Genomic DNA, 13022 nt, shown 5'->3' with positions numbered 1-13022 from the left:
GTTAAAGGTTAAATGGAGTGCTGCTTAAATGAGTTTAAAGTGCTCAGACTGTGTTTTCACCTCTTTCCAGAACTTTCTGGACTTTGATGTGATTCGCACAGAAGCCACTGTAGAGCTTGAAGTGATCGGCGTAGTACAGAAATGATCCACCCAATGGGAAGAGGAGTTTCTGAATGAAACACAAATGAGGTGTGAAAAAACTAAACCCATCGAACAAGCAAATAAAAACTTTTGTTCATTAAAATATGGAAATTCCGCATTTAAAATATTGAAACATTTAAAAAGGAGAAATATGTTAACAGCTTAAAATAAATAAAATAGAGTTAATAAATGAATAAAATGTACAAAAAAATAAAAAAAAGATAAACTGTGAAAAGACAAAATATCTCAAAAAATATATACTATGTATATAATGTAATTAAATAAATTGTTAAAAAATAAACAAACTAAGTAAAAAATAAAATAACAATAATAATAATGGACCCGAAATGGAGTATATAATAAATATATCAGTTTTAACAATTGGGGAAAAAAATGCATAAAAGTAAAACATCACAGGGCCAAAATAAATCACTGGAGCTTAAATAAATAAAACAATAAAACTTGCATGCATGCACAACTAAAACAAAAAGAATAAAATAAAAAAATAAATGAAGGAAATAAAATCTGTCTGAACCAGCTGATGGACCTTCACCTTGAACTGCTCGGGGGTTTCCAGGCTGCTGAAGTTCGGACAGGCGGCGATTCTCTCCTCCAGCGTTTGGAGAAAAACTCTCTGAAAGTCCAACATCTCTGGCAGACTGCCGAACAGCGCCTCCATCTGACAGAGTGACAGAGAGACACACTGCGGTCAGAGTCACAACCACAACCTTCACTTCACAACCGTCACTTACTGTCGGCTCGTCTTTACCTCGTCTTTACTGAGGAACGTCTCCTTCTGCAGGGGGGTGAGGTAGATGTCGAACAGACAGACGAGATCCTGAAACAGAACCAAAAAAATGTTCTGATATTAATCAAAGTCTAATTTCTTTTTTCAAATTTAATTATCGGCTCGAATCAAATAGTAAGATCTTTCCAGCAGTTTTAAACACACAGGTTTGAAGATATAAAGATGTTTAAGCATACACTCTAATTAAGACAAAAATATTAATATAGCAGATTCTTTTAATATTTGTAAGGGACCCATTTTATACAACCATTTAAAACTAAAACTGTACAAATTGTGTGTAAAATCATAAGAATAGATTTCTTTATCACTTTAACATAAAAAAAAATAGTTTCTGTTTTATTTTATTCTATAAATAAACTGATAAAAAACTGGAGTTTCACACAGTTTTTTCTACTCCTGGTTTAGTATGATGTCACAGAGAGGGGAAATCCCCAAAATGGTAATATCAGGGGCAGCCAATCAGAAGAAATCTAGACATAAGTGGGAGGAGCTAAAACAGCATGTTTCAGACAAAGGAGAGGGTAAAAGGTTGAAGGACCAGAATAAGATAAGGAAGGATTATTTTGAACTGAATCATGCAAAGCTACTCTTGTAGAGACAAAGAATAAAAACATGGAGCTGAAAATGAGTCAAAACGCGTCCATTAACATATCAGATGTACTAGCAGTAGTACCACAGTAGTACTACTGTTGCTGTTGTATTCTGACCTTGACGTAGGACTTCTCGGTGTCGACCAGCTCCTGGATGACCTTACGCAGACGCTGACACACGCTTAGGTGGGTGGGGCTCACCGGCTGCAGGCTGACCTCTCTGCCGTACGGGTTTTTGGGGTTGTCGCCATCTCCTGTCTGGCCTTCTGGAAAGGTCTGGTAAAGCGAGTAGACCTGGTCTAAGTTCTGGGAGGGAAACACAGGAACCAAAGCTCAATGAAATCATTCAGGACAACACCACTGTTCATGTGCTTGACAATAAAGAAGAAAAATCAGAAAACAGACCCCACCCCCCCGGTCCTATTATAGCTGGGGTATTCTTCAGCTCCCACATGACCGTGAATTAGATAAGCAGAAGAAGATGCATGGATCCCAGGTGGAAGTCCAGTAACTGATTTTTGTTCCACTCACACTCAAACTTGAGTGACAAACCGGAGAGAACTGTGGCTCTGAGTCAGGAGAACGAGGATCAGTGGAGCAGGAGGTTAATCTCTCTGCTGGATTTTGGGGAGGTCTGGGAAGCCGCTGAGCCAGAGATAAGGTTAAACACACAAACACCAAAATCCAAACAGACAAACACAAACCTGTTCCCAGTCTGAGCGCCGCTGCTGCTATGACCCTGACTGAGGACGAGCTGCTAACCAATTGGCTGCCTCATCCGTCATCATAATCTGGGCTGCCAGCCTCTAACGCAGCGCCGACAGCCTGATGAATTCTGAGCTCCAATGCACTCACCCTGAAGCTGCAGAGCTTTTGATAAGCGGTGAGGAAGCGTCGCTGCACTTTAAACTCGAGGAAGGAGGAGTGCCCTGAGATCTGAACATGTGGGAAAAAGACTGCCCAGACATGTTCAATTCAACTGTTCATGGAGGTGAGGAGCAGTTTCGATGAAGAACTAAAGACCCACCTCCAGGTTTCAGCAGAGCAGATAATGAACTGGAAGATGATCAAACACGGGATATTAATGTGCAAATAAGTGCATCAAAGGCCTAAACAGCAGCAACTGGTGCTTGTTTGGAGTCGAGTTGAAAGAAACCAATGAGTCTTTGGATGGTCGAGAGTGCAGGATTGACCTTTGACTCCAAAAACACTGAAGATGAAGATCTTTAGGTTAGCGCGATCACAGCGTGACAGTTTTATTAACTCGAACAATCAATTAGTTCATGAAGAATCAAAAGATGCTGTGTAAACAGAAGAACCTTTTAACAGCTTCACTTTTGAGCTCCAGGACTTGTTTTTATCTTAATTTTTTAAATCAATTAATTATCTCTGCTTTTTCAGGGTGATTATAGTTGATTTTATCTCACTAATTGGAATATTAGCCTCAAATATTTGATGTTACTTGATGTTTCAAAAAGAGGTTTCCCGCTCCTCCAGGAGGATCCTCGTCAGTCCTAAGGTATCTAAACTGTTTCACGAAGGAGCAGCTGTTTGACTCTGAGCCGCCCGGGACATCTGAGGCTGGGATTACTGTCCTGTGCTGACATTCTCTCAGGTGGTGACTTGTTCCTATTGTCCTACTTTCTGTCTGAGCAGGTACAACATAGTCCTGTGGGCGTCTGTACACGTAACGCTGTGATAGTGGCGTGCACAACCGTCTCACACTGAGAAAATCTAAAGCACAGAAAACACTTGTGATCATTTCCTCTACACCAAGTTTCAGCTCTACACCAACCAGCAGCCCGTTTACCAGCAGGACGACGCCGTCAGCGGGACGCCAACAGCCCAGGCAGCTTGCCACCTTGTCCAGGAGCCTCAGCAGCCGCTCCAGGAGCCCCACCCCGGGGAACACCTCCCTTCCATCCTCCTCCTCTTCCTCCAGAGTCTCCCAGTCCTCCTCCATCGGCAGTACCCAGCACAGAGCACCCATGACGAAGGAGTGAAACAACGACGAAGAGGATCAGTTGGGGCCGGAGGTCACCTGATACTCCTTCCGCCGTCGTCAGAAATGAAGAGGCGGTCAAAAACAACACCTACAAGTTGTGTTTCTCCAGGGAAAAACGTTAATCCCTCAGCTCTGACTTTACAAACACTCCTGACTGTGTAAGCTGGATTATCAGGCTGACCAAAGGTCATGTGCACAGAGGTGGGGGGTGGAGCTCCAGGAGGCACAGGAGGATTTCTGCAGGTAAGTCTGAGCTGCCTTCTTTGGAAACCAATCACATCCTCATAAAACTTCTTGATTTCATATGACGGGGTTATCGCCGATCAAAGCAAAACACAAGTGGCTTGGTCATGAATAACATACAACCATTTTAAAAAAATCCAGATGTTCTCAGACTGTCACAGACTGAAGCTCACCTCCTCTGAGGGCTTGGTGTCCTGAGGTATCCTCGAAGAAGTGTCATCGAAAACGGGAGGCAGGATGCTGTCTGCATCTGTGATGACAGAGGAATCTGTGAGATGAAGAAGAAATGTGATCTGTGATCTTTACAGGAGAACTCCTGCTGCTTTAAGTGGCCTTCACAATAAAAGCCTTTGATTCTGGTTTCTGTAAATGAATCTGATCAATAAAACAGCTGTGACTAAAATGGTTGAGTTTATATTTAAAAGTGGAAATCGGTTTGATATAAATGTGAAATGTGTTTGAACATTATGATGCTGTTACCAGAGCGTCTCTGCTGTACCTGTGATCCAGGTGTGGATGTTCGTGGCCGGTGGTTGGCGGCCGGGGTGGAAGGGGTCAGCGTGGTCGGGCCAGAGGTCGGCAGGCTCTTCGGCCTCAGGTGACTCATCCCTCCTCAGCAGCAGCTGCAGCTTCTGATGTCTGAAGAGACTCTGCAGGAGGTCCAGGTCCAGTCCAGACACAGGAGCGCCGTTAACAGCCAGGACCTCGTCTCCGGCCCTGAGGCCTGATTGGAAACAGAAAAATTAAACTGCATCTTTTAAAGTTTTTTAAAGTTTCTACATTTTTTAAAATCCTAAACACAGACAGGGTTTTTCCCATTCTGGAGGTGTAGCGCTGCACAGGTGACAGCCTGATAGCAGAGCCTCGAGCGCCCCCCGCTGGACACCTTCAAAACCTCAAACTGTCAGAAATGCAGGGTCTCCCTCAAAATAAAACCTGAAACCATTCTCTGTTTTACCGTCTCTGGATGAAAGTCCCAGCGGGTCCACCTCGCTGACAAAAACATGACTTTTTCCCGCTCCGTCCACGTGACCCGTCACTGCAAAACCTGCAGATTCACAGAAGAAGAAGCACATCACACACAGGTAAATATGCTTATTATTTATCCTCTCAGAAGACAAACCAGTCATGTTTTTATACGAATTTTATTTATTCAGTGATGAGTTTTTCTTTCTCACCGAAGTCTTTGTGGCCGTCAGGTCGACAGATGTTCAGAGTAAAAACACCAACAGCTGGAAGCTGCTGTTCATCACGCAACTGAAAACACACACAGAAGAGTGAACCGGGAGAATGACCTCGCAGGAATCATGTGAATACAAATCCAGTAATTATCATCATTCTGCCCGCAGAAAAAAATTAAAGAGAAGTTGTAGGTAAGTCAGTGAACACACCGGCAGATCTGCACTATGACCGGCAGGGGGCGCTGCCTCCATCTGTTTGGGAGCGCAGTCCAGATTCTGCAGAAGAAGCACAGAGGAAGAATTTTACTTTCAATTAAACTTTTAACTCATCAGCACAGGTTTTAAAGGACTGAGCGACCTACGAGGTTTACCTTCAGTTATTATAACCGATTAGCTTCTATAAGCTCTGATCAGTAAAATCATCAATGCATTTGATAAAAACATAGATAAACTGAAGCTTTAAAGGCAGAAAACTATAAAATCATTAAACTAATAGGCAGGTGATTCTTAAAATTCAGACTTTCTCCACAGGACTTAAAGCGACGAGGTGGACTGGAAAATAAGAAAAGCCTGTGAAGAATCCGGAGCTCTGATTGGCTGAAAAGATCACAGGAGATGAAATATGGAGACAAAAGGGTAAAGAGGAACAGTGGGATACAGAGGAGACACAGGGGGAGGAAGGAGGTTAAAAGGGGAGCAGAAGAAAGAAGGTGGAGGTCATGTGACAACAGGAGGTGGGGTTTGGTGGGGAGGTCATGTGGAGAGGAGGTGTTGGAGTCATCTCCTGCCTCCTGTGAAGGATTAACTCTCAGGAACAAAGAAATCCTGGCAGAATAAAACAGCCTGGAAGCTTTTAATTCTCAATCACCTCCTCCCCTTCCTTCTCCTCCTCCCACCTCCTCCTCTTCAGAAGGTTGTCCTCAAAAAGCTGTGCAGTTAAACAAACTGTCCTCCTCCTCTTTCTCCCACCTCCTCCTCCTTTTCCTCCTTGGTGAGTTTGATGGGTGACAATTTTGAACACAAGTATCAGTGTCACATCATCTTCCAGCTTGAGTCGTCTTTTCTCTGAGCGATAACCTGTTTCATATTTGCTTAATCAGCAAAAGATCAGTGACTCCTGCTTCAGAGTCGCTCACATCCACCCGAGTGTTTCCTGACGGTGCTTCAAAGGAGCGACGCGACTTCTGTAAGCGTCATGATCTTTAACCAGTGAGCTGCTTTCTACAAAGTCCACATAATGTACTGCTGTAGTCAAACACAAACACACAAACACAGTCATGACTAAAGACAAACTAAAAATACTCCCTCCTATATTTAAACGTAATTAAAAATGATAAAAGACTTGGGATGTTTAATTCTGTCCTGCATCAAAACCTAAATTAGCCCCAGGGAATCATGGGAAAAAATGAGCAGGTTGAGCTGCACTGAAATTACAGGTTTGTGAAGCCGCCATCAGCCTGCCTGGAGTCTGGGACCACCGACTGACACTGAACACATCGGCATCATCATCATCGTGGACTCGCATGCCTTTCCTCGACACCACCTTAAAACATCCACAACAGTCGTAACTGTGGTCTGAGTGGACGGTTGGACACAGTGAGTCACATGATGACTGGAGACCAACATTAAGCAGGAAACACTCGTCAGTACGAAAACTTCTGTTTTCTGGAAGGATTCAAGGATTTTACAGTAATGACCCCCACCCCCCGACATGGCAGTGAAATGGAGGCGGCGAGTTCCGGTAAGTGTATATCTCCTGCAGAGTTGACACAGCGAGCAGCAATCAGCTCCACATGTCCTCTAGTGGAGCTGCTCCACCCGGAAACCACAGCCTGCAGCATCAGATCTGATCTGAAAGCAGAACCGGAATGGAGATCCAGCTGCACACAAACATGCTGCAGGTCTGTCTGACCACAAGTGCTCAGCACAAAGAACAAGCTGCCGCAGGCTTGACTACGAACACCTCCATCAAGCCTGAAGACGTCTCTGTCCACAGAAAGACCTTTCTGTGTTACCGTCTGCTGGGCTTCAACACACAACAAGTAGAGGTGCAGCAGCTCAGAAGGCTTTATTACGCCCTACATTCATTACATTTCGAAGAAAAATGAATTATGGTAATAAAAAGTTGCTGGAAATAAATCATTCTGACTTTCAAGAGCAGGACAGCATACAAAAAGCCCTCTGAGCTCTCTGATTGGTCGGTTTTGTGTAAGATGAAATAAACAGCTGACTGATTAGGCGTTCAGCTCGAAGCAGGACTCTCAGTCGAACAAAGGCAGAATGTGGCTAGAATTCCCCTCACCAAGGTATCCACAGATGTTTGGCTCAGAGCGGGAGTTACTGCTTGGAAGCATCCTGCGCAGTTCCTTGCTCAAGGGCAGGAGGGAGCAGGTAACGTGCTGCGATCCTGTAGACGCTGCAGCTATGAAACTATGAGGCAGTTTTTCCACTGAGCGTGTATTGGCTCAGTTGAATTGCGAGAATCCACGACAAAGCAAAGTGGCGCTGACAGATTTATCCTCCGGACCCTCAGAGGCCAAAAATAACCCACTGTTTATCACGAGGGGACCGTCAGGAGCCAGGCATGATGGTAACTGCAGCTGGATGATGCACTGAGGAGAGGCTAAACTTAGCCTCGTAACGACAGATGACAGCACGCTTCTTCTGGGCTGTTTTTAGAGAGCAGAGAGGAACGATGAGTTCAGCTTGAATCAGATGAGCTGGTTTTAGTCGTCCATGTGAAAAGACTTCAGAGTAGAACGTTTCTTAAACCTGTCTCTGACTCCATGTGAATATTTCACCTTTCAAACTATTTTCAGAAGGGTGCACGCTGCCTCTCACCATACTACAGCACTGAACTGGACAAGAAAAGGGTGCAGTGTAATACCTGGTGAGCTGAGTGTTTGCCACCCCTGCCGCGCCTGTTGAGATCATCCAGGACCTTCAGGGAGGACGGCAGACCCCTCCTCCGGTTTCCTCCCGAAAGAGACCGGCAGCGCCGCCTCAGTGTGGCCTCTTCTCGGCTGCACACCTGTGAGAGTCCAGAGAGGCAGATTTGGTTAATTTCCTTCTTCCTTTCTTTTTTTTAAAAAAAGGGAAGCGTCGAGCCTCTACTTACCAGAGCATGGAAGGAGGACACGGAGAAGACTCCCAGGCGTCCCAGCATGCTCTTGGAGGGCCTGCTGGCCACAGCGAGGAGGCTCTTTGGGTTTGGGAGCTCGCTGCCCTGCAGGCTGGACAGGTAGCACCTGAGCCTGAACAGATCCAGGTTCAGTTTCTCCAGATTCTGCTCCCACTGCTGGATCTGAGCACACACAGGGTCACACATAAACACAGCTTCTGTATAAAACAATGATAATAACTCATCAGACGGCCATGAAAACCATGAAACATGGTCAGTGAGTCATGGCAAGGCGCTGAGAGAAGCCATCTTTTCTCCATTCACTCATCAGGTAAAGTGTATTTCCTGGGTGGGGCAGACTGCTGCTGCTGTCAATTCCTGCTTCAGTCTCTGTTGTGATGAAGTTATTTTGTCCCTTACTGTGTGATTATCACCCATTATCCCTCATCCCTCCATCCTGTCCTCCCTTTCATCTCCTCTCCTCTCCTCCCCTCCTTCCTCTTCTCTTGCTGGACTCTCTCCAATAAATCGAGGCTCTCCTTCTCCTCCTCTGTTTGCCCTCCCCTCCCTCTCAGTAAATGTGTAATTGAATGTTGAGCAGGAAGATTAGCCTCTAATCTCAGAGTTCAAACTGCAGCGCTGGGATCAGTTTCACAGTTCAGAGGAAAGATTAGCAGGCTGCTAAATGATACGTTCTCTGTCTGCACATTGCTGTCACTGGAAATTAACAACAAGAACAAAGAAACCCGCAAAACAGCCTGAAGCTAATCTGTGGCACAACAAAGTCCATCCACAGACTCAGAAACTGCACGTTCATCAAGATTTACTGACAGTTCTCCTCTTACAGCTGTTACCTGATGTCCGTTGAAGCAATGCTGATGAAACCTAACTGACTCACACTGATGCTGAGCAGAAAAGAAACCCTTAAACTGAAACACAGTCTGCTGCACAGTTTCAGGATCGTCTAATTTCTCTGCAACAAACACAGAGACAGCAGCAAACTTCAGACACTGAAGGTATCGTGAAGCTCAAAGACAACAAGGCGAGAGTCGGGTCTGATGTTCATGTGTGCTTCACTCAAAGATGGCTGTGAGGGTCATTCTAAAGCATTGCCCATATTCAGGACCGGTGTAGGTGATAATACCAACGTGCTGTCCGCCCTGACCGGACCACTTCTCCCCGCACTCACCTGGCTCTCCACCGCCTTCCTGCTCTTGGGCTCCTTGATGATGGACAGCTGCAGCTCGGCCATCTTCTTCATCTTCCCATCCATGTCAATCTTGTGGAGCAGCGAGCGGCTCTGAGAGCGCAGGAGGCGCAGTGTGTCCTCCTTCTTCTGACGCTTCACCAGCAGAGAGGCACTCGCCGAGTGGATTGCCGTCACCCAGTTCTCCAGGTCAGTCTGGCTGGTGGCCTGGAGGGCGAGACAAGATGGAGTCAGACAGATTTTAATTTAAACTTTGAGCCTCCTGCTTTATTAACTCTGAATATTCAGCTGCTGATTGCGCTTTGTTTTAACAACAAAAACCTTAAATACAGAAACTTTTAAATGTAAATTTGCTGCTGAAAGCAGGAAGCAAGGCTCAGTCATCCTCTGATGGTCTGGTTTCTGCGTTTAAGCAGCAGACTTAATGTCCTGATGTTAACAGCTGTTTTTGTTTACGAGGGGACGTGTGGCAGGGTTTAAAACTCGCTCTTCATCAAGTCATCATCGTAAAGAGGAACATTTGTTGCAGTAATTAGCTGGGTGTCGTGATTCCCATTAGCAGGCTTTCAGCCTTCTCCGCTCGTCATCTTCAGCTGCTTTCAGCCCTTGACAAAGCCTCCACCTCCTCCTCTGGGAGGAAGGTGATTTGTGTGTCTGCAGACTCTGCTGCATTAGTCAGAGTGACTCTGGGAATCAAGAGGAGCTCCTAAAAGTTTGAGGAGGTGATCACAGAAATAAATTATTAAATTACATGATGACATCACCTTTACCAACGAGAGTACAGGTAATAATCGGCCTCTCTTTTTATCCCCGCTGACCTCTGACATCCAGACTTTTGCCGCTCATGTCATTCAAGATCGACTAGAAGGAACGCCACGAGTTCATCCGGGGCCTCGACACATCTGTGCCTCCTCTTCTTTGTCGGAGTAAAAGTAAAATCTACTCTTTGTTTGTCTGCTTGCTCCTCGGTGTGGGTGGTGTGGAGCTGGCAGCAGAGGGGGAAATGCTCACAGTCATTACCAACAGAAAGACACGCAGAGAAAGTCCCACAGTGTGGATGTTTGTGGTGAGAAAACCAAATGCTGGTGTGACGCCACACCCCGTTCATTCACGCTGCTCACAAATGAGCCACAGCGATGGGAAAAAAGATGGAGGCAGCAGTTGGAGGAAAGCGATCACAGAATGAAAGAATGAAGAGAAAACCTCAGAAATGTCCCAACACCACAGCTGCTTATGCTGGTGCTGCATTCAAGGATACTCCAGTAAAATCATGTTTCTCAGTGTGCTGGCGGTTCCCTCACCTGGAACAGGTACACGTCTCCATACGAGTTGCTCAGACAGAAGACATGCTCCTTCCTTGGGTGCTCAGGGACGGCCTGGACGATGCTGTCATCAGCCAGGAGAGCGTAGCGAGGAGAAAGCTCCTGGTCGGCGCTGCCGGTGCTCCTCCCATATGTCTCGTAAAACAGCAGAGTGCAACCTGAACAGACAAAATCCATCGTTAATTCTACGTTAAATAGTTTATTTCACAGAGATTTATAAATTTTAGCTGTTGATGCCACAGATGGTAAAGACTTCAGTAAAATGTTTAACATGAAACAGAACACTTTTTTTTAAAATCAAGTTTCATTTAGAAGTGCCTAAACCTACATTCTCTCTGATGCCCAGCAGGGGGCGACTCCTCTGGTTTAAGAAGAAGTCCTAACCTTCTCTGTGCTGAGAGCAGAAGTGATAAATAGTTGTTGGTCGGTTAACAGTCAACTCAAAAACTACTCGTCAGTATTTCCTGAAACATGCTGAATCTATAATCAGCTGGCTGATTATAGACCTTCCCACTGCCTAACTGGAAACATCCTGGTTAATGTAACCCGAAAGTGACACTGAGGAACCTGGAAACTCACACTGTGCCTCAGGTGCACAAAGACTCTTTTGCTGCCTTTTATGCAGCATAAGCCTGGTTTCAGCTCTAGCAGAGGCACTAAAGGCATCACCAGACTTCTCCTACGCAAGTTTTCTGCCCTTCACTGAAAATAAGATCAGATCTAATCCTGAAACTTGAACTCAACTTTCTGTTTTCTGGTCCTTGCAGGCGGCCGTACCTTTCAGTGTGACCCAGTAGTGCCTCCACTTGCGGCGGGCGACCAGCTCCAGCTTTCTGTCCTTGTTAACAGTGATGAGAGGTTTGAAAGAGAGCCATCCGGCCCGCCGCACCACACCCTGCTCCTTCTCAAACAGGACATCCAGCTGCTCCCCTTCTCCCACCTCCACATCCCCATCTATCTCTTCCTCGTCCTCCTCACCCTCGTCTCCGTCCCCCTCTGATGGCTCCGTCCTGTCAGCCGTACTGCTGCAACCCATCTCCAGCTCCTGCATGAAGTTCTCATAGATGTTCTGCCGCTTAGCATCACTGTTCTGGTTCAGACTCCTGGAGGAGCCGCAGTGGAGTGTTGGGAACTGGTTGTGGTTCAGGGAGTGGAGAGGGTCGGAGGAACACAGCGTGCTGCAGCTAACAGCCCCAGCATTCAGTCCATTGATGAAGACATCGGCTGTGTCGGTGGCAAACGGCTCCTGCAGAGAAATCAGAGAGGACTTTATTTGACTGCTGTGATTCCGTCTGCGGCCACTAGAGGCAGCCCTCAAACACAGCGCCCAGCACCAGGCAGTATTATTCCAAACCACAATTTTCCCCTCTGTTAGCATTAACGGGGTGTGAATATGCTTCACGCTGCAGTGTCAGCGTTAAACAAACAATCCATCACTGCTCTTGAGCCAATAAGACAACCTGCTGGTTTTAGAGGGCGCGGGTTTGATGCCCGCTCTGACTTTACTTTAAACCTCCAACTGAGTGACTCGTCCAGGTTTGTGCAACACTTTTGAGCAGTTTTCCACATTTAACCGTCATTGTGAAGTGACAGTGACGACATGTGGAGACTTGCTGTTTATAGACAGGCAGAGTGAGTTGGTACAGAAACGCACAGTTCTTATCAGTCAGGGCGTTAAGCTGTTTGTTCTTTAGAGAAAATCTACCACGCAGGTCTTTTATTCCTGAGATAATAGTGGACTTAAAGGATCCTGGATGTTTACTGAAGTGCTTGTCCATGCAATCACTGTATCAAACTCCCCCGTATCAAACACAGTGCTGTGATTGGCCGAGCAGAGCCAAGCCCTCACGGAAATCTAAACAAGGGGTAAATGAAACGTAAGCCCTCAGATCGGTCTGGTTCCAGGTTCCCAAACATTTCTTTCTCCAGTGTCACTATGTGATGTTTTTGTTTTGGTGCTTTCCCATGAAAAGCTCCAGGAATTTTCCAAGAGATCAAAGTTCCTCCAGCACTGTGATTTGTTTTTGATGAGCGGGATCAAAGCCCCGGAAAGACTGAACAATAAAAAGTCCACTGTGATGTATCACTAGGACATCAATCTCAGAGAGCAAAGATGGATTCTCCTGTGACTGTGACACAAAGCTGCAGAGGATTTAAGCTAGACTGATGCTTTCAAAGGGTTTCTGTTTTGTTCCTCTGGGATTAATAAAGTTCTCTGATTGTAATTAATAATCCGGCACACAGACTGCGGCACTCCAGTGAAACGTTGACGCAGTGCAAAGAAAGCTTTTTGGGTTAAACATCTTAAAAACCTTGCAGACGAAACAAAGACAATCAAGAGAGCAGATAATAAAAGTTTATTCGTCAGTCCTTTGATGTTTGACGTGCATCTGGAGGAACTCAA

At 45.8% G+C, this 13022-nt stretch overlaps 1 protein-coding gene across 5 annotated transcripts in view; it reads right to left on the bottom strand.

Moving 5' to 3' along the window:
* Positions 1 to 13022, bottom strand: part of tiam2b (TIAM Rac1 associated GEF 2b) — a 47414-nt gene that overhangs the window by 4192 nt on the left and 30200 nt on the right. For 4 of the 5 annotated variants that reach the window (XM_082506993.1, XM_082506992.1, XM_082506995.1 and 1 more), the window contains 14 exons: positions 11396 to 11864; positions 10598 to 10776; positions 9279 to 9503; positions 8087 to 8272; positions 7856 to 7999; positions 5179 to 5244; positions 4966 to 5044; positions 4746 to 4835; positions 4287 to 4511; positions 3961 to 4055; positions 1657 to 1845; positions 911 to 979; positions 695 to 820; positions 61 to 169 (listed from right to left, as the gene is read on the bottom strand). In XM_082506993.1, the coding sequence (XP_082363119.1) occupies positions 61 to 169; positions 695 to 820; positions 911 to 979; positions 1657 to 1845; positions 3961 to 4055; positions 4287 to 4511; positions 4746 to 4835; positions 4966 to 5044; positions 5179 to 5244; positions 7856 to 7999; positions 8087 to 8272; positions 9279 to 9503; positions 10598 to 10776; positions 11396 to 11864 (2251 nt within the window). The remainder of the gene's footprint in view (positions 1 to 60; positions 170 to 694; positions 821 to 910; positions 980 to 1656; positions 1846 to 3960; positions 4056 to 4286; positions 4512 to 4745; positions 4836 to 4965; positions 5045 to 5178; positions 5245 to 7855; positions 8000 to 8086; positions 8273 to 9278; positions 9504 to 10597; positions 10777 to 11395; positions 11865 to 13022) is intronic. The other variant, XM_082506996.1, reaches the window with a different exon arrangement.

This window comes from Aulonocara stuartgranti, assembly GCF_965226115.1.
Source record: "Aulonocara stuartgranti genome assembly, chromosome: 15".
NCBI lineage: Eukaryota > Metazoa > Chordata > Actinopteri > Cichliformes > Cichlidae > Aulonocara > Aulonocara stuartgranti.
The sequence above is the reverse complement of the archived record's forward strand: the minus strand, read 5'-3'. Positions and strand labels throughout refer to the sequence as shown.